The sequence below is a fragment of the Scyliorhinus canicula genome, chromosome 11 (genome assembly GCF_902713615.1).
Source record: "Scyliorhinus canicula chromosome 11, sScyCan1.1, whole genome shotgun sequence".
NCBI lineage: Eukaryota > Metazoa > Chordata > Chondrichthyes > Carcharhiniformes > Scyliorhinidae > Scyliorhinus > Scyliorhinus canicula.
In genome coordinates this window covers 74,281,325-74,303,029 of record NC_052156.1, presented here as the reverse complement: position 1 = coordinate 74,303,029, position 21,705 = coordinate 74,281,325, and the positions used below count along the sequence as shown (strand labels likewise).

Genomic DNA, 21,705 nt, shown 5'->3' with positions numbered 1-21,705 from the left:
GAAATCGGTTGCAACAGCAATCAGCGTGAATAAAAGGTGTTTTTGGATACCTGTTTAAATGCTTGAAGAACTTCTTGCCTCTGACTAAAGTGTCTAAATAGGAGATGAAGCGCGCCGGACACCAAAGGTGGATAATCGTGCATTGTGAGATGAAGCAAAACTCGGAGAAACGTTCTGCCTCCATGATCGTCCAGGTCTAACGGAGTGTTTTCATCACTGTATTTCAAGAAAGGTCGAGGATAGAAGAAGTGACATAAGTGTTGGTGATTTCCGATGAAATGAAAGAACTTGCATTCCTATAGTGCCTTTCTCCACCTCAATATCCCACAGTAGATTAAAACCAGCACTTTTGAAGCGTAGTCACTATTGTAATATAGAAACACAATGTACAATAAAGGTCCACAAAGGGCAACGTGATGAATCGGTTTTAGTGAAATGAGTCAAGGAGCAAATATAAGCCAAGGAAACTCCCCTGTTCTTTTTTGATATAGTACTGTGGGGCCAGACAGTGTCTAGCTTTAAAGGCCTACGTGAATCAACATCGCACCTCCACCCAGCACTGGAGTAGCAGCCTAGAATTTTGCGCTAAAGCCCTGGAGTGGAGCAAAATCGGCAGCAAGTTGGACCCACACAGATGGTGTATTCATGCAGCTCTTCCAGTTAGTATTCCCAGTCAGAAATATTATTTCAGGAAACAGTATCACTGACCACATCTGGTAACTGCACTGAAGGCTGCAGAGTCTTAGTACCAAGGCATGTGCCTCTCTCTTTGTCCGGTGTTATCTCTCGGCAAATTATCTTTCATCTGTGGTCTGCCTACTCAGGTGCCTCTGTTAGTAAAGGGGTAGACTGTGGGCCCAGGCCCAGACCCGTAATACTCCTTTATCGCTGCATATGCTTAGACATTTTGCGGTAAATTTGTCTTCTCTGACCCCTTTAAAAAGGAGATGCCATTGTCCCAAATCACATAGCTCAAATTATGAATGGAGTAGGGCAGAGTTCAAACCCATCTTCGCTGCTCATTCATGTGGACTTTGCTGCCGAATATTTAGCTCTTCTTGTTTTGGAATGGGCGAGGGAAAATAACACAAAATGCTACATCTATATTACCATCAGACGCATTGTACCAAACCATTAAATGTTCGTACTTGCCTTCCACCAAAGATTCCTTCGGCCTGCTCTTCAATGTGCTCAAAATCTAATGCTCCTGTAAAAATAGAATAAATGAAAGTAGCTGGGAAGTTACTGAAGTTGAGTTTTATACCGTTAACATCGATCCATGCACGGTGATTACAGATGAATTTCTTGGCTACCCATCCCATCCCCCATAAAGTCTCTGCCCCTTCCTGGACTTAATTGAACATTTACTTTGAATATTTACAAAATTTTCCCAGGAAGACAGACAAAATCAGCACCTCCCAAGGTGGTGGTGGTGAGCCGCCCTCTTGAACCACTGCAACCCATGCTGTGAAGGCACTTCCACAACTCTATTAGCTAGGGTGTTTCAGTTTACATCATGCTGTTCTTTGCAAAGGTTTGATATAATGGCGAGGCTTGCTAAACTTTTTCAGAGGGCCATCAAGAGTCAATCAAATTTGAGAGAGACTGAAGTAACATATTGGCCATAAAAGTAGGGTTGGCAAGTTTCCTTCTCTCAAACTGGTTGTTTCTTTTTTCTTGACAAGCCAGCAGCTTCATCATCATTAATACTAGCTCTACATTTGTTGATTCCAGAACTAGTCATATCCCTAGCCAAGCTGTCCCATGACAGCTACAACACTGGCATCTACACAACAATATTGATAATTACCCACATACCGCCTGCTCACAAATCCAATCTGGCCAATTGCCCACCCCATTAAATTACTCTTGATCATCAGTAAAGTGATGGAAATGTCGTGAGAGTGTTATCAAGCAGCACTTACTCACCAATCACCTGCTCTCCAATGTTAAGTTTGAGTTCCTCCAGGACCATTCGGCGCTAGACACCATTACAGCCTTACTCCAAACATTGACAAAAATGCTGAACTTGGCAGGGGTTTGACTGAGTTTGGAATCCAGAATCCCTAATAAAATTAATGTCACTGGAAATCAGGGGGAAAAGTCTCCACTGATTTGCGTCATACGTGACACAAAGAAAGTTATTGTTGGAACATTGCCACGAGAGTTCCTCAGGGTAATCTCCGATGTCTAACCATTTTCAGTTTCTTCAATGACCTACCTCTCTCATCACAAGGTCAGAAATGGGGATATTTGCTGACGATTGCAAAATGTTCGGCACCATTTGCGACTCCTCTGATACTGAAGCAATCCATATACAAATGCACCAAGACCTGAACAATATTCAGGCTTGGGTAGACAAGTGGCAAGTATCTAACACTCACGCCACACCAAGTGCCAGGCAAAGACCATCTTCGATGGGAGAGAATTTAACTCGCTTGATATTCAATGGTATTACCATTTCGGAATGCCCCAGCATCAACATCCTGTGGGTTACCATTAACCAAAAACTAAATTGGACAAGCCACATAAATATCACGACTACAAGAGCAGGTCAGAGGCTCGAAATTCAAAAGCAATTAACTCACCTCCTGACTCCCCAAAGCATGTCTACCACTTACAAGACACAAAACAGGAATGTGATGCAAGACCATCCATTTGCCTGGATGAGTGCAGCTCCAACAACACTCGAGAAACACAATACATAGCCTGGGGCATTGGCACACCATCCATAACCTTAAACATTCATTCCCTCCATATTGGCTGCACTGCACACCACCTACAAGATGAAATGCAGCAACTCGCCGTTACTCAGCGAGCGCCTTGCAAGCCCTCGATTTCCACCACCGAGAAGAACAAGGTTGGCATGTGCATGAGAACACCTCCAGGCACACAGCATTGGAAACATTCACTGTTCCTTCACGGTTGTTGGGTCAAAATCCCAGAACTTCCTTCCCAACAACATTGTGCATGTCCACATGACTGCAGTGGTTCAAGGTAGCAGCTCACCATCACCTTCGGAAGGGCAATAAATGCTTGCTTGACTAACAACACCCACATCCCACAAATAAATAAAAAAAAGATTCAACTTCTTTTATAAGCTGTGAAGTCTCTCTGTTTGGGTGACTAACTATGATGCCCATTAATTAGATTACCTCCACAGAAAACCTTGCGATTAATGTGTTGTAGAACAATGCTAGCACATGGGTGTTCTCCAATGAGTGGCTAACCAAAGCCTCTCCACCATCTCCTATGTTGATAACATGCTCTCCACTTGCCTGAATGGGGTGCCATTTTAACAAAACTAAATATATTTGACATCATCCAGAGTAAAAACACACTGCTCAATCAGTACTTCAATCACGAACCATCCACTCCTGACACCATCAGCGTAAGATAGCTCCAGTTGGTAATATTCACAGGGTCACTGGAGCAAGTCAGTTTCTTCAATATATTTTTCCACTCTTGTGATCTGCACATACCAACACCATCCCCTCCAGACGCACACATAACCCAGGTTCAACGTTCATGCGTAGGTCTGGCCTTTGTTAGAAAGACACACACACACACTTAGAAAAAACACAAACTAAAGTAATGAAAAAAATTAATGCCCCGATAAATCACTGTGAAATCAAAGTGGATAACAACTTACCCACAAGTACACCCAGTTCTTATTTAAACCAGTCAGTTTGCTGGAAAATGTATAGTTATGGCCTGGTGATTGATTAAATCTGTGGAATCCATCATACATTTCAGAATACTGAGAATTTCAGCGATTTAAGGTCTAAGGAATGATGTGTTGGGTAAGCTGGGTCTATGTGGACTGCGTTTGATGCATTGTAGAGAGAGACAGGCTTCCAACACTTGATGAGATGCACCGCGAGTTTATTTAACATCTAACTATATTACATACTTTAACTGTGGGTTGACACTATGCTGATTTGACTGGAGACCTGAGGCTAGCCTGACCAGACTAACCGACTACCACATGGTGTTTGCACTGGCTGCTGCTCACGAGCTCTGACTGTCTCAGAGGCTGGATCCCGAGAGAGCGGGAAAACTGATGCCCACTGGCTTTTTAGCGGTCGTGTCCAGTCTGGTGATTGGCTGCTGTGTTGTGTGTGTTCACTGGTCACCTTGTGTGTCAATCACTGCCTGTCTGCACTCCATCATATACCTGGATGTATATTATGACAAGGAAGGGCTACGATAAGTGATGTCTTTATTAATCTCAGCCGGTTGACAAACCTGGAACGTTACTTGCTCCATCCTGAGAAGTTGATCCTATGCTAGGTGGGGTGTCAGTTGATTGATGGTGTGCATTACTTTCATCAAACTCCCGCTTGAATATGGACAGAAGGCAAGAGATTCGATAATCCAAACGCACATTCAAAATGAACTGGAAGCAGAAAAGGGATAAAACAATGATTTTGGCAGCAGTGTGTGGCCAATCAGATCAAAAGTATACTCTTATACATCAGTTAACGTGCAACCTTTGTTTTTATTTTAACCTGAAAATTAAATCTTATGGACAGACTGCATTTATATGGCTCCCTTCATGATGTCTCAAGATGCTTTACAGTTAAATACTTGAGAAATTTAGACTGCAGCAATATAGCAGCACACAGCAAGCTCTCAATCACAAATAAAATAATTGCCAGTTAATTTGTTTTGTGATGTCGTTTGAGGATAAGTATTGTCCAAGATGCCAGGGAGAATTTCCCTGCTCTTAAAATAGGGTGAGATGCTCTTTGACACCCACATGAGGAGGAAGATAGGGCCTCAATTTAACAATCCATCAAGGGACCATATCTGCAACAATGCAGCACATCCTTGGTGTTTACCTGGAGTGCTAGCCTGAATTATGTGCACAAGGCTCTGGAATGAGACTTGAATCCACAACCTTCTGACTCAAATGACTTTTCATAATGGAGAATGTCAGAAGAGTCCATTCTGAATGTGGAAAATTCTGAATAGAGTCTTCAGCCCTATTCCAGGTATGCAAAATCTCTCTTTGAATGATAAATGATGCACTGTGGTGTATTCTATCGTGCCTAATGATTTGCTTGCGTGTAGTTTGTTACAATTGACGAATGACACATTGTGTGCATACTAATGCCATTACAGCAATTGCAATTTCTGATGGATAAAGCAGCCTAGTTGAGAAGCCTTCAAGGCTGCAAGTGCTAAGGCACAAGGTCTCAAGTGTCAGTGCAGCCTGTTGTGCCATTATAACTGATACAGTGAAGGAACTTAATATGTTCCCTTCAAAACAACAAACTAGGCAGCTATTCAAAGCTATGAGGTGCTGGTTAGGAGGGAGTCTGGGCTGTTAATAGCCTACATCCAGACCATTCTGATCCTTACAGTAGCAAATTACTTTTGTTGGACATCTTGAAATATTAAATTCAGACATTTACTGCAAAAATTTCAAAACAAATCATTACAGCTTTAAAAAGGCCAGTGACTCCATAACCACAAGTAAAAATGAGCGATTTAAACAGTTCAGGATATCAGATTTACAACATCACAAGATCTGGGATGATACATCTTGCAAAGGCACAATTAGTGCAAACATTTTCTTCACCCTCTGCCCAAAGACTTTTAGCACCACAACTCGCTGTGAGAGCTGAAAACGTGGCGAGCACAACAGGATTATCTGGGACCTCAATGAATAGTGGGGCCAGCAGTCTACTTCCTCAACTAATGAGACTTAACGATTGAGAAACAAGTAGAGGAACGATGAAGAAATTAAACTAAACTCAGGTTCAGAAAGAGAAATAAAGAGGCAGAAAGAAATACGGGGGGGGGGGGGGGGGGGGTAGACCAGTGTGCATGAGTGAGAGTGATGATGAGTGGCAGAGAGGGGTAAAACATTGAAATTAAAAAGTCACCTTCTTAAAAAATTCTCTAATAACAATGAGACTTTTAAAAGTGTTCCAGATCTAGGCTTGATCACATCATTAAAAGGGGTTTAAACTGTTAATTACAGGATTTAACTTTCTGTGACAAGTTTAATGGGCAATTAATGTGCAAATCCAAAGAGTTCTCAAAAATAGTGGGACGCCTGAGGGAGCACCATCATTTACACAAACAAAAACAGAAGGACATAAATTAACCGGCGAGTACTGGAGTTTCACAAATCATGGTGCATGTAATAATTCCCCTGAACATGCTGGCCAATTTGCAAATTAGGAACAACATGCATTGGTAATACACCATTATTTTTCCAGCACGATCTGTCCCAAAAATGTTAAAACATGCTCAGTTGAACATATGAAAACCAGTGTCAGCAGCCATTTGCGATGTTATAATGTTCACAAATGACTGGTCAAACACTCTACCCGTGAAGAATTGTTTTGACCCAGGTAGTGACAACTGCAGAAGGAACAGTACAATTTACTGCTGCTTCAATGGTATCAAATGAAAAATCTACTCTCATCTCCATTTCAAGTGTTTATTCACTCTTTGAACAGGTTAGAAAGTTCTAAGCTGCACCAAACAGACATCAATTCCCATCGCTAATGTCAAAATAAAATGGATTTGTTCTACTGATGTTAGACTGAGGATTATAAATCTCGGTACGGTGAATCCCTGCTGCAGCAGTGACAGCATGATGACTTCCAGGAGCGACTATGATTTGCTTCCCCTCAAGGAGCAAGTTAAATCAGAAGACACACCAATCCACACTGTTTGACTAATCCGTGGAAGTCATTATCGAGACCCCACAGGGTCAGAGGTTAAAACTTCAATTAGGAATATCACAAGTCAAGTTTTTTTTGGTTGTTTTGGGATAAGAAAGCAGAAGTGAGAACACCAAACGATTGACTAGAAGTTACTGAACCAGCGAGCAGGCTGAAAGCAAGGCCAGGACCAAATCCAAAGTGTTATTGAACCTGCCAAATGTAACATCGACACTCATAGGGCAGCACGGTAGCATTGTGGATAGCACAATTGCTTCACAGCTCCAGGGTCCCAGGTTCGATTCCGGCTTGGGTCACCGTCTGTGCGGAGTCTGCACATCCTCCTCCTGTGTGCGTGGGTTTCCTCCGGGTGCTCCGGTTTCCTCCCACAGTCCAAAGATGTGTAGGTTAGGTAGATTGGCCATGATAAATTGCCCTTAGTGTCCAAAATTGCCCTTAGTATTGGGTGGGGTTACTGGGTTATGGAGGTAGGGTGGAGGTGTTGATCTTGGGTAGGGTGCTCTTTCCAGGAGCCGGTGCAGACTCGATGGGCTGAATGGCCTCCTTCTGCACTGTAAATTCTATGATAATCTATGATATTTGAGACCATTACCTGCAGAATTTCAATTGTTTTTAGCTTTGTGTCCATGACCAAAATATCTTCCTTCTCTGGCTCAGTCTGTTGTTTAGTCGTTCCATTCTGTGGTGTGATGGGAGTCAAAGGTAGAAAGCCACCTCCCCTCAAAACCACTTGGGTCATTAACTCTCCGACTCCATGAATTGACCTCATTACATTACTGCCTGCAATGCATAGGATCATTGATCAGTGCGGATTTACAGAACAGTGAGTGATCGGTACAAAACAATATATAGAAACTTATCCCGCGAATAGAGTAAAGTCTTACTTACCTCTGTTGTCATCCCCTTTAACCAGTTTGCTGATTGGGAAGACAGTTGCCATGTGGACACAGTCCAAAATGGCCAGCAGGATTTTGGTTAACCTCAGGAGGTCACTAAAACTATAGAAGCCAAAGTAGATCAGATTACGAGCCAAATTCACAACCTGTGGGGTGGAAGCAATCAAATCATTATCAGTCAAACATCTGAACCGTAGTGATACTCAGGCCAGACTAGCAAAATTACGTCAAATGGAGGTATAGACGGGAATTAAACGCCCTCTCCATGGATAGGTTCTATAATTTCTCTAACTTACAGTTCGCCAAAATGTGCAACATGCAATTGTTTTTCTCTTCTAAAGTACAAAAGGCGAGGAATGAAAGTGATCAGAACTCATCCAGGAGGTCATATCTTCAGAATTGTTATGAGCCTCACTAGACTAAGTTACTCCCTGACAAACGGAAATCAAAAACTGGCATATAGTTTAAAACAATTTGTAAGAACACTTATTTCCTTCTTTTCTACACTAGAAAAGATATCCAATGGGAGGAAAGCATTGGGAATGGGATCAATGGTTGGTGCTGATAATACAGGAGGATAGAAAAGTTTACAGAACGGAACAGGTAAGGTTAGAGAGATTTAAGTGGAGTATTTCCTGTTGGTAGTTGAAAGAGCAACCACAAATGATAGAGCAAAGAGGACAAGAAACAAGGATCACACCAGTGTCAGAGGCATGAAGGGCAAGGGCACAGAGTGGAAGAAGATGGTCGCGGAGGAATAATGGATGAAACTATGAAGACAGTATCAGAGGGGAGGGTGAAAGATTTTGAAATATGCCATTGCAGTTGGTTAGGAAAGTGAGAGAAGCCAAGCATTTTCTTCAGTCGTGAGATGTAGACGGAACTGATAAAGGTCAGTATTTATTCCGTCTCTAAGTGGCCTCAAGTAGGTGATGGTGAGTCCATTTTTATGAGCACGACTGAGTGGTTTTCTAGGTAATTTCAGAGTGGTTAAGCTTCAATCACATCGCTGAGAGTCGAGTTACACATCAGCCCGACGTGGTAAGGACGGCAATTTCCTTCCCTCTACAAGATGTGGTTTTCCGACAAACCAATTATTTCATAATCATCATTACTGATGACAGCTTTTTATCCAAGGTTTTATTATATTTTAGTTAATGAAATTCCCAGTTGCTTTGGTGAGATAATAACAATAATCTTTATATTCATAAGTAGGCTTACATTAACACTGCAATGAAGTTACTGTGAAAAGCCCCTAGTTGCCACATTACGGCACCTGTTTGGGTACACGAAGGGAGAATTTAAACGTCCAAATTACCTAACAGCACGTCTTTGGGGACTTGTGGGAGGAAACCGGAGCACCCGGAAGAAACCCAGAGACACAGGGAGAATGTGCAGACTCCGCACATTCAGTGACCCAAGCCAGGAATCGAACCCGAGACCCTGGTGCTATGAAGCAACAGTGCCAACCACTGTGCTACCGTGCTGCCCTATTTTAAGACACATTTGTAGATCATTCATCAGGGCCTCTGGATTACGAGTCCAGTATCTTAACCATTTACTAGGCCTTAATATGATTAAGGTCCAAAGGTCCCATGTTGATCGTGGCAGGGACTAGGGGACTAGGAACTCGGCTGTGTGAAGGGGGGGTAGGGGTGGACATGAGCAACGGTTGAAAGAGTACGAGGCGGTCTTGCTAAGAGATTATACAGACAAGAAGGAAGCTCCAGATCACGAAATACATAGAGGTTGTTGGATGACAAGTGACAGCATGAGATGGCAATGGGGCTGGCGAACGGAGCCCACAGGAGTAGCATGGCACAGGAGAACTGGCAGGTGCCAAAATAGATGACCTCAATATTTTCTACATTGAACTGATGGAATTTGACAACACTCAGCCAGTCAATAGGTTTGGAATCAAGAGAGATGATGGGCATCATATGTTCCCAAAATTTGTGACTATTAATTTGCGTAATTAGTTCACTCCTTTGCAGGATTTGTGCTCAGAGCAAGAAGCACAAGCAAAATACGCGTGTAAACACAAGGTGCATTTCTAAGAATTACACAATTTGAACTACTTCACAGCTCGCCGGTGGAAATCAATCTCCTTGTCTTTACGTCTTTTACTGATGCCAATCAGCTCCTTAAACTTTGAATTTACCTCAAATGTCAGCTTGTTCTTCTCCTTGTCAGAGAAGGGAAACCTTTGGCAGACAACATCTCTCAAATACTCCTCCACAAATGCCATAGTCTGGGCAAAACGCTCTTTTATTTCATCTCTGGAAGTTCCATTGGAATCATAACTAAACAAATGAAAGACAATGCATTGGAACACCAAGAACAGAATGAAAGAAACATGTCTGCTATATAGTCACATATACTCGTCAGACTTGCTGCTGGTGTGAGAAAATAATTTTCTTTGTGGGAGGCGGGGAGGGCAACAAAGCTAAATCTTATAAATAGCAGCCTATTGTTCAAACAGAACTTTTGCATTTTAACATAGTCGTGCCACTTTAACTATGATGGAGCAGCCAACAGCGGCCTGTTTAAATGAAAATGACCCAATTTGTTTCCAATTGCCAAAAGGTTACTAAAGGCAGTATAAAAACTGACTTCAGCTTACAACAGTGCAAAAAGTGCAACATACTGCAGCATATCCTACAATTGTCAATCATGCAAATTTCTTTCAGGACCAGGACCTCACCAGTGGGTGTTGAATGTTACTCTTAACCGATGCTCTATTTTGATACGTGCTCCACTGATTCTCAAGGCAAAGACTGACCCTTGTCTCAACACTGGACTTTCAAAATCTAAACCCAGTATAATGGAGCTAAATGTTTCTATGATTTTAGAAATCTGATATGATTTCAGTGGTAGTCTATTGTTCCCTGCTTTCCATCGCCTTTCCCCCTTATGCTGTGGGCACATATTTCTTGCTGGGATACAGTTTCAGAGGCTTGGGCTTCCCAAGGATGCCTCCTCCTTATGGTCATTCATCACACACAACCTCACTCAATGAGCACTGATGGACCATTTAAAGCAAAGAGCATCAAAGGCATGGCTGAGACTTTAAAAAAATATATTTTAATGGATGTAGGCATTTGTTACTCTTCTCCAATTGCCTTTGAACTGAACAGTTAAGAGGGCCGTTAAGAGTCAACCATATTGCTGTGGATCTGGAATCAGAAACCATCTAAGGACAGCAGATTTCTAATCCTAGAACGATATTGGTGAACCAGATTTTAAAAAAATTAAATGACAATTGACAATAGTTTCATGGGCCGGGATTCTCCCCTACCCGGCGGGGCAGGGGGTCCCGGCTTCTCGGAGTGGCGTGAACCGCTCCGACGTTGGGCCGCCCCAAAGGTACGGAGAAATTTCGCACCTTTAGGGGCCAAGCCCTCACATTGAGGGGCTAGGCCTGCACTGGAGTGGTTCCCACTCCGCCGGCTGGCGTGAACGGCCTTTGGCGCCATGCCAGCCGGGGCTGAAAGGACTTCACCGGCCGGCGCAAGTCCGCGCATGCGCCGGAGCGTCAGTGGCTGCTGACGTCATACCGGCGCATGCGCAGGGGAGGGGGTCACTTCCGCCTCCGCCATGGTGAAGACCATAACGAAGGCAGAAGAAAAAGAGTTCCCCCATGGCACAGGCCTGCCGGCTGATCGGTGGGCCCCGATCGCGGGCCAGGCCACCGTGGGGGCATCCCCCGGGGTCAGATCGCCCTGCGCCCCCCCCCCCCCCAGGACCCCGGAGCCCGCCCGCTGCCGGCCAATCCCGCCGGTCAGGTAGGTGGTTTAATCCAAGCTGGCAGGAGAGGCCTGTCAGCGGCAGGACTTCGGCCCATCACGGGCCGGAGAATCGCCGCGGGGGGCCCCGCCGTCCGACATGGGGGGCCCGCCGACCGGCACAACGCGATTCCCGCCCCGCCGAATCTCGGGGGGGGGGGGGGGGGGCGGAGAATTCGGGACACGGCAGGGGCGGGATTGACGCCGGCCCCGGGCAATTCTCCGACCCCCTGGGGGGGTCAGAGAATTCCGCCCATGGTCATCATTACGGAGACTAGCCTTTGAATTCCAAATTACTCAGCTGAATTTAAATTCCACCAGCTGCCACTGGGGGGGGGGGATTTGAATCCTGAGCCCAGGCCTCTGGATTTCTGTCCAGTGATATTGCAGCTATGCCACCATCTCTGCCATTCTAATCAGATATCCACACGCGTTTCCATTCCTGCATCAGTTGCTGGTTAGTGAAGAGAGTGGCTGATTTTCCCCATCTCCAGGAACACAATTTGGAAGCTCCCTGGATCTGTATGGACCAGCCGCTCCCAATGCTTAAATATGCCAAACCAGTGGACTCTTGTGTGTCCTATTTTAATTCCAGAAAGTTCATACCCAAATCTTTGTGGCCCTGCAAGAAAAGGCAATAATCAGCCAGAATACTCACTCATCAATCGCTATCTGGGATGGTATTTCGGACCACAGGCGAGCATACTTCACAGGAGTCACCTGCTCTTGTGGATCCCGATCCACATGCATGTGCAACATCAGGCGACAGAAAGAGGCTCGTAGGTCATAGGGCAAGTTTTCATCTGACATGCAACGAAGGATCAGATCCACGTCCAACTGTCCCGAGACTGCATTGATGGCCAAATATTGACGATCCAAGCACATCCGAGCAAACAAGTTCAGCTGGTATCTGGACAATGAAATGTAAGAGAAGGAAGGAAGTAGAGAGATATCAACAGACCCTCAACCTTTCAGCTGGGAATCCTTAAGCGTTTTCCGAGGAATAAGACAATAGATAGATACAACATATTCAAAGTAATTAATAAGCAGTGTCAAATGCTATAACTGTTGAATGCTACATTTAATCCTCTGTCGTAAATCATAAAGATCAAAATCTTTCACAACCTCAGGAGGTACTAAAGTACTTTATAGTCAATTTAGTATTGTTGTAATGTAGGAAACTTGGCAGCCAGTTTGTACACAGTAGGTTCCCACAAACAACACAATGAAAATGACTGAAATAATCTACTTGCTGTGGCATTGATGGAGTGATAAACATTGGCCAGGTTATCGGGGTTAACTCCCTAGGTGTTCCTCAAATAGTGCCAGTGGATCTATTGTACCTGCGTGGGAAAGCATTGGGGACCTGGGGTTTAATGTCACATCTGAAAGGTAGCACCTCGTAAATTGCTCCACTCCCTCAACACTGCATGGGAGCAGCTTGGATGTTGTGCCCAGTGGGACTTGGGCACACAACTTTCTGCCTCAGAGACACCAGCCCGAGGACTCAGCCATGGCTGACGCCATCTCACTGTGAGCTACAAGAATCTAAAAATTGTGCAAAGCCTTCCAAGTCACACGCCTCAAAGCTGTATCATGGATTTCGCTAGGAAGACAGACCTGTAATAGCTGAGCACTTCCTGGTCCTCTTTTTGGCCTTCCTTGGCATCTTGAGCCAATTCTCGGATACTTTTGCTGCGTAGCTCTTTGCAGCTGTCGTTCCAAAAGAGCCACACTTCTTCATCTTCGCCAACCTCAAGGCGGCTTTCCCCACCATTCTCCACCTCAAACTCCACTCTGGACAAGACCAGCCTGCAAAAATAACAGTTGCCCAAGTAGCAGAGGAAACATTAGAACTTGCAGACCAATTAGATACAAATTGGACAACCAAGAAATGGTTTCATTACAATTGTATGTTAAACATTTCAATCGTTTAATTTACAGGCATTTCATAAATTTGCATGCCCACCCAAGCGATGAGGAAATGCAGATGCCTGCACAATAACTCAGTACATTGGTGTTTAAGGAGAAACTTCCTGTTAGATCAATGTTACTGTGCTTTTATTCACATTTGCATTGTCTTGAAAATTTTATCCAATGCCTTTCCTCCACTGTTTCCTCTCCACTTTCTTATACCACCTTTATTGCTTGTTCTATACCTATGCTTTGTTCCGTCACAATTCCTCTTGACACAATTCCCAATTGTTTTTATTCCATGAGGATTCTCCAGGTTTTGGAAGCCCAATCCCAATTCTATTCCTGTAATGGTTAATTTATTCATGGTTGGCTACTTATTTCACATTTTGGCATTGTTAATCCTTGTCTGACTGGGGAACCTTCTGAAGAAGGGAGATGCCTTTATTTGCTCCGATTACAGCAGGGGGAAGCTGGATACTAATCCAGGAATTGCCGTCAATGGCAATGGTTCCGATTGGAGCCACAATTGGGTTTGTGGCTTCTTTTGATGATTACTGGAGGATTGTCAGATTGGAGTTTTCATCTGATGTATTTGGTGAGAATACTGATGTTCCCCTTCCGAAATTTTCCTTGGCCCTTGGGAATAACAATGGTGTAGGTGTGGCTATGCCCAGGAGACTCTCTTAACCTCCTTGGCCATAATCATATTGAAACAATACACACGGACCTATTCTCGTAGCCAGTCCCATACAGCTGATATTGTGCTCCATTCAAAGCCTCATATCAACAGTCCTCAAGTCAAGGGTGCCCTTAAGGTCCTTAGGGATTTTAGCGTGTGAAATCATCAATTGGCATCATCTGAACACGGCGATGAAACAATGGGATTAACGCTGCAATTTGGCAGTCACTGGCAAGTGGAAGAACTTTTTAAAATTACCTTTGTTTATGCTTTTAAGGAAACCAGTTACTCGGAGTTACAGTTTTAAATGAATATGAGGTAGGTCACCTGCATATTGTCAAACTGGGTGAATTTAGGTCATTTCCGTTGGTTGGGGATTAGGTATAGTCAAATGGTTGAGCAGGAGTCCAAATCTACCCCTCTTTATTTATGGTATCCAAGTGCAGTGGGTTGTTCTAGCCTCTACTCGCGATGGAAGATCTTGATCATTTGTCTGTTGCCAAATTTTGAAGGAATACGGAGCACAGTTGGATAAAACAGAAGTCGTCACATCCAGTGAAATAGGATATTAGCAGGCAGCGTACTAATATAGAATTAAGTTCAATATAATTAGGTGGCATTCATCGAAGCAAGGTAATGTAAGTTCAATATTTTTGTCTCATGCAGTTACTGTTGGACATGCTACTCATAAAAGGAGCTGGTAAAGCATTGATCCAGGAGTACTAATCACCAAATGGAGGACAGCAAACAAAGGAATTAAGTTCCTCAAACTCCAGGTCAATTTTAGTTGAAAGTTTAACTGACAAGTTATCTGCAAGTTGGATGCTTTCACACAAGTACCATTTCACGGACAATTCAGGGGGTAAGCCATAGAAATGTTTTATACAGAAAGCAGCGGTCAAATTTTGACCAATGACAAGGCATGTCTCAGTGGACATCATCAGGTCAAGGAGGTTGCCAGGGTTTGAAAATTGCAGCTGTGAGGAAAGATTGGATAGGCTCGGGTTGTTTCTTTGGAGCAGAAAAGACGAAGTGGTGACATAATTGAGGTGTACAAAATAATGAGGGGCCCAGACAGGGTAGACAGGAAAGACTTGTTTCCACTTGCTGAGGGGTTAATCACCAAGGGACATACATTTAATGTGATTGGTGAAGGATTAGAGGGAACATGAGTGAAAATATCATGGGCATCTGGAATTTAGTGCCCGAATTGGTGGTTGAGGAAGAAATGCTCAACTCATTTAAAAATGTACCTGGATTTGCACCTGAAGTTCTGTAACCTGAAAAGCTACAGACCAGGTGGTGGAAAGTGGGATTAAAATAAGCGGCTCGTTTATTTTGTTTCTCTCTTTCTGGCTGGCGCAGACACAATGGGCAGAATGGCCTCTTTCTGTGCTGTAACCTTTCTGGTTCTGTGCTGGGCGCAGCTGTCTTTTGGGGTTGGCCAGATATTTAGCAGAATTTTACTCAGATAGTTTGGAAATATGCTGAAGTTCATGATCGCAATGATGACTGAGCATAGCCCAAGAGTCAATGGACTAACTGGTTTAGCTCAGTTGGCTGGACAGCTGGCTTGTGATGCAGAGTGAGGCCAACAATGTGGGCTCAATCCACATACTGGTGGAGGTTAATCATGAAGGCCCTGCCTTCTCAACCTTACCCCTCATCCTGAGGTGTGGTGATCCTCAGGTTAAATCACCACCAGTCAGCTCACCCCCTCAATAGGGGAGAACAGGTGATTGTCATCTGGGACGATGGCGACTTTAATTTATAAGCAACAATGCACTAACAACCATGATGGAGGATTAATTATTAGCCAGGATGCCAGGGATAACTGGTATAGCACTTCTTTGAAATAGTGCCATGGGATCTTTTACATTCATTTGAGAAGGCCTCAGTTTAACATCTCATCTGAAAGACGGCACCTCCAACATATACTGGGGTACAGATTTTGCGTTTTGTGCTTAAATCATGGAGTGGGACCTGAACCCTGGCCAGCATTCTCTGAGCCCGGGCGGCACGGAGAATTGGCGTTTACGCCGAGACAGCCCATAACACCAGTCTGACGCACCAGTCGGGGGCCGTTGAAAGAGGTCTCCGCGGCGATTCTCCGTGGTCGACTGACCGAGTTACCGCCGGCGGGGTTTACGTATGGTTCCACCTGGCGGAAGCTCGGCGTCACGACTGCGGTGGCCGTCCTGGTGGGGGACCGGAGGGCCTCCACGATGGCTAGGCCCAAGATCGGGGGCCACTGATCGGCGGGTACGCGTGATCCGGAGGGGCCTACCTTCTTCTGCGCCGGCATGCTGTGTAGCTCCGCCATAATGCGCGGGGCTGGCGCGCAAATGGGTGCCGTGCGCATGCGCGGACCTGCAGCCGGCCGGCCGCCGCGCGCATACAGCAGCTGGAGCAGCGCGGAGCACTCCAGCGCCATGCTGGCCCCCTGTGGGCAACAGAATCACTGGGCCAAGAGACCCGTTGACACCAGCGTGAAACACTTTTACACCAGCGTCAACACTTAGCCGCGTTTTCGGAATCCCGGCCACTGAACCTTTAGACTCAAGGTGAGTATGTCACCAAATTAGCCACAACTGACATCCTGAATCAGGAGCAAGCACCTTTATAAACAATTTTAAGAAACCCAAAATGTCACTGATCAGAAACATTGCAGGTGAATGCATAGTGTTCAAATTTGTTCTATAGTAAAAAATTCCAGCTCAGGCTAAAAACCGACCAGTAGCCTTTGCACCACTCAGGTGCCTAACAATTACCACCACGATCAAGTGTCTCAGAACCACTTTCCAATGTTATTCAACTGCATCACTATTGATGCATCCCCACCATCAACATCCTTGGGCCACCACTGACCAGAAACTGGACTAGAGCAGTTGCATAAACACCTGACTACGAGATAGAGCAGGTCAGAGGTGTTAAATCCAATATTTGTACCTTGTGGAATAAGTCCAAGGTTAGTCTTTTACCTCAAACAGGTTTAGTCTTGCGACAGCTCAGCAAGAGTGACAGATTCGCCCAATTACTTCCGCCGCCCCAAAATTAATTTCCAAGTTGCACACAATCTTGGTTTAAAAATATATCTTTCCTTCGTAATCACGGTCAGAATCCTACAGAGGCTTTCCCAACAGCACTTTGAGAGGATCTTCGTCACATGGATAATGACAGTCAAAAATGGCAGCTCATCACCATTCCCTCAAAGGCAATTGGAGATAGGAAATAATTATTGGCCTCGTCAGTGATGCCCAACCCCGAAGAATTAAATTTAATGAAACAGGGCATTGTCACACTCCAAAAAAAATTCAAACCATACATGCAACCAAGCTGAATTTAAGTAATATGATGACTAAAGCAGTGAGTTGCTTTTTCCCTTGCAGTTAATGACGTACTTTGTCTCAATAAGAATGTCACCATTAGCTGGGTTCAGCACTGCCTTGCAGATAAGTTCCTGAGTAACTGGAATGGCAGTGTTGTTGGACACGCACAGGTCAGAGAGATAATCGAGAAACCTGGAAAGGAGAAACATTTCACAAGTCAAATTTCAGTTAAAATAATCACGGAAAAAAAAAATGGTCATTCAAGATGGAAAAATAACTAGATCAAATTATACATAAAATGATGGGTCAAGTAATATTGAACCACACTGAACAGCAGATACCCGAGGGACACATAAAATAAGCAAGTGCCAAGGACTGCACTGCCTGGATTAGAGAGGGAAGGCGATTAACAGAAAAGGGCAAAAGGTGGAGGTAACGGGGTTAAGGGAAGTGAAGGTTGGAAGGGGTAATCATTGGTGAGCCAGATGTAGAGGCTTCAAGGGGAGGAGAATTGGTGGAGACACAAAGGAGGAAGAGATAATTGGGTAAATAAAGTAAATGTTTATTGGGGTCGGTTGTAAGATGATGACAGGGTGGGCTATATGATTTCCCAACGTTTAAAAGATGAAAGTACAAAATACATTTGACAAAATTTTTTTTTTTAAACATTTGACAAAACTGAAGGTTGGAAAATAACTTGCTCTATTTTCATCCAATCAAGTCAATTTTGACAGTTCAGTGTGGCACATGTCTTAACTGCAGTCCTGCCATCCAACAACGATCCATGGTCAAAACCTTGCTCAGAGTAGTCCATAACATGGGGAAGCCCAGCCTGTGCATCATGGGGACACAGCACTTATTTTTAAAAAGTTAATCTGTCAGTGGGTCTGATGGCATCTGTGGAGCGAGAACAGGGCCAACGTTTCGAGTCTGGATGACTCGTTTTCAGAGTTCTGCCAAAGTCATCGAGACACGAAACGTTAGCTCTGTTCTCTCTCCACAGATGCTGTTGGACCTGCTGAGATGTTCCAGCATTTTCTGTTTTTCTTTCAGATTCCAGCACCCGCAGTATTTGGCTTTAACCAGTCACAAACCTGGTGACCAAATACAACACCACATTCCCCAAACCATCTCACCTCGGCTCACGGTTTTTCCTGACCAAGCTCACAAAGGTTTCAATTTCAGCAGCTGTAATGTGTTTCTCCAACAGCTTACGGTTATTGTGCAACAATGCGGTTATGGTGTCTTCAGCCAACACGTCATATCCAATTTGCTTCTGCATGAAGCCAAACTGCTTTGCTATGTACTCCTGAAGAACAGAGCATTCAAATAAGAGCTACTATAAAAACAAACAAACACTGTTTGAACAAAGCACCTCAAAAGTGGTCTCCAAATTTTTTTACTTAGATGGAGGGGAGAAATTGATCAAATTCTATTCATTGTCAGTGGTACCTCTTCAACAACAGTCTTCTCCCCTTCCTTTCAAAGCGCACACTAAAATGAGGATTTGTTGTACTCTTGGAAACAGACTTTGGGTGGGTTTCTCCATCCCACCGCACCAGCTTTCTGGTGCGACAAACCATTGGGATTCTCTGTTTCGCCGGCTGGTCAATGAGGTTTCCCATTGTTGGACAGCCCCACACCATCGGGAAATCCCCGGGCTTCCGGCACAATGGAGAATCCCCACAGCTGGAATCCCCACAGTGGAGAATTCAGCCCATTATATTTTCTAAATGGTGATGTTATCTGTTGTAAAATTATTTTCTGACTTGTGAGACTGTATGGAAAACGACAAATGATCCAAACCACATTCCTACTGCATAATCTCCAAATTAGTCTCCCCATTCTCTCAGAGACAGCAGCATAGTGGTCGTATCACTGGACTAGTAATCCCGAGACTCAGCCTAATGTTCTGGGGAACAGGTTCAAATACAAACGCGGCAGCTTGTGGAATTTAAGTTCAAATTATTAAATGTGGAATTGAAAGCTAGTCTCAGTAATGGAGGCCACCTATCACTGATTGCTGTAAAAACCCTATTTAGTTCACTAATGTCCTGTAGGGAAGGAAATCTGCCATCCTTACTCAGTCAGTCCTACATGTGACTCTAGACCATCCGTCTGACTCTTAACTGCCTTCTGAAACAACCTGGCAAGCTACTCAGTTCAAGGGCAATTAGGAATGGGCAATAAATGTTTACCTGAGACACCTGCATTCCGTGATGAAAATTGAAAGGTGTCTTAGTATCCCAGTATCTTAGTTAAAAGCTTCCGTGCAAATTATATAGCCCAGTAAATGAGGCAAAAGTTGACCCCTGCCCTTACTTTTGAAGACGATTAAAACAAAAGTACATTTGGAACATGTGGATGGGACGTTTAGTTTTGTCAATGAAGTTTGTAACAGGCACTTCATTACGAGAGGCCATGTAACAAGGAGTTCCAGTATCTCAACTCTTGTACCTGGTTCTTTCTGTAGTCCTGCTGGGAGTGTCTCAGAACTCGGTAACACAATCTGCAGATATGCCGGAATGGGGCGTGCCTCTGGTCCCCGAGTTCTTCCAGCCTCAGCATAGGCCCATCGCCACTGTCTGTGAACGGGGCCTGGAGCAGCTTAAAGATCTACAGGGTCAAGAAAGTAACCAAGTCAACACCAAAGGAAAATCCGTCCTGTTTTCTCCACATTTACAGGTTGAAAACCTCCGAGAACCTGCTTCAAGACGGCAGCAATATTCAGGCAAGATCAAAACCCATTTCATAATTTTCCAAGCCCTTGTACCTCCCTCTTATTACCACATGGAAATAGAGGCGGCGAACAGCATAGATACACTCAAGATGCAGCTAGATAAATACATGAGTGAGCTGATAAACTGAGGAATGCTAGTCTATGGGTTGGTGTCTGCGCTGTAACTGTGAGATTCATGTATGGCTGGTTTGGTGTAGCATTAAAGTGGTTGGATGTGAGTTTACGGCCTCAAATCACTGTGCAATGAGTTTCTGACCTTTGCCACCATTACAGGAGCTGCTTACCCTTTTCAAGAAGAAAGAAAAGAAATACAATGGGAGGGTTGTGTGGGAGAGCACATTGGAGATGGGGGATAGGGTGAAGAGTAAAGGTGGAGTTCATAATAGAGGCTAGATATTTCTCTCCCTCTGGTAGGTGATTGCAAAGTAGCACCAGCAAGGGTTTGACGTCATGCAATCTGCGTAGCAAGTACGTAGAGCATTGGTTCCCTAAAAAGCAAAAGCTAAAAACTCTTGATTCATGTGCAAAAATGCCCAAGATCTGACAAGACAATTCGGTCCCATGATACTTGCCCCCCTTGCAATCAAGTCTCCTACTCAACTGTGGTTGTATGTCCCCAAGCATTGTTCATCCAGCACATTATACCAGGTGTTTGCCTAACTCCCACTCAGAGTTCATCTGTGATCCCCTGATAGCTTGCTTTCTCTTAAAGTACTGAGCAAATTAATACTCCAACTTTCTGCCCTCAGCCATCTCGGTGCTCCCTGTGCCTGGGGCAGCATGGTGGCACAGTGGTTAGCACTGCTGCCTCACTGCACTAGGGAGCCAGGTTCAATTCTGGCCTTGGGTGACTGTGAAGTTTGTACATTCTTCCCTTGTCTGCATGGGTTTAATCTGTGTGCTCTAGTTTCCTCCCACAGTCCAAAGATATGCTGGTTAAGTGTACTGGACTTGCTAAATTGGCCCTTAAGTGTCCAAAGATGTTTATGTTCAGTGGGATTACAGGGATAGAGCACGGGAGTGGGCCTGGGTAGGGTGCTCTTTCAGAGGGTCGATGTAGACTCAATGAGCCAAATGGCCCCTTCTGCACTTTAGGAATTCTATGGTTCTTTCACAATTGAGCATTCTTCCCCCCCCCCCCCCCCCCCCCCCAATACTTGTAGGTCACTCTTTGCTCCCTTACATTTCCATTAATCCCTCATGGACTTGCCAATGCTTGTATTTTTCTTGGTCACGTGGTGACTAGAAATGCACGCAGCATTCCAAATTTAATTTAGTCAATGCATTGTACAGTCTTATCACCCGAGTCGACATGAATTCCGCTCTGACTACATATCTTAGCAATAACTCAATTTCTTGCATGAATAATTCCAGAGGCAGCTTCTCCCTGCTCGCCGTATTAATTCTGTTCCATTCACTAACTCACATTTTTTCATTGACCATCCGTTGGATGTTGACATGATGGCATAAATCATCCAAGTCCCTTGGCAAATTTCTAGTTACATCCTTGACTTTTAAAACTGGAGAGGCTAGGGTTGTTTTCCTTAGAACAGAAGAGGCTCAGGGTTGACCGAACTGAGTTGTATAACGTTACAAGGGACCTAGACAGAGTAGACAGAAAAAAAACTAGTTTCCCCTCGCTGAGGGTCAATTAC

The 21,705-nt window shown here is 44.3% G+C and overlaps 1 protein-coding gene across 4 annotated transcripts in view; it reads right to left on the bottom strand.

The window, feature by feature from the left end:
- Positions 1-21,705, bottom strand: part of LOC119973141 (inositol 1,4,5-trisphosphate receptor type 1) — a 624,311-nt gene that overhangs the window by 362,471 nt on the left and 240,135 nt on the right. For all 4 annotated transcript variants that reach the window (XM_038810748.1, XM_038810749.1, XM_038810750.1 and 1 more), the window contains 11 exons: positions 19,768-19,926; positions 18,447-18,619; positions 17,383-17,502; positions 13,006-13,197; positions 12,044-12,295; positions 9,762-9,903; positions 7,593-7,746; positions 7,297-7,484; positions 4,249-4,399; positions 1,153-1,207; positions 51-216 (listed from right to left, as the gene is read on the bottom strand). In XM_038810748.1, coding sequence (XP_038666676.1) covers positions 51-216; positions 1,153-1,207; positions 4,249-4,399; positions 7,297-7,484; positions 7,593-7,746; positions 9,762-9,903; positions 12,044-12,295; positions 13,006-13,197; positions 17,383-17,502; positions 18,447-18,619; positions 19,768-19,926 — 1,752 coding nt within the window. The remainder of the gene's footprint in view (positions 1-50; positions 217-1,152; positions 1,208-4,248; positions 4,400-7,296; positions 7,485-7,592; positions 7,747-9,761; positions 9,904-12,043; positions 12,296-13,005; positions 13,198-17,382; positions 17,503-18,446; positions 18,620-19,767; positions 19,927-21,705) is intronic.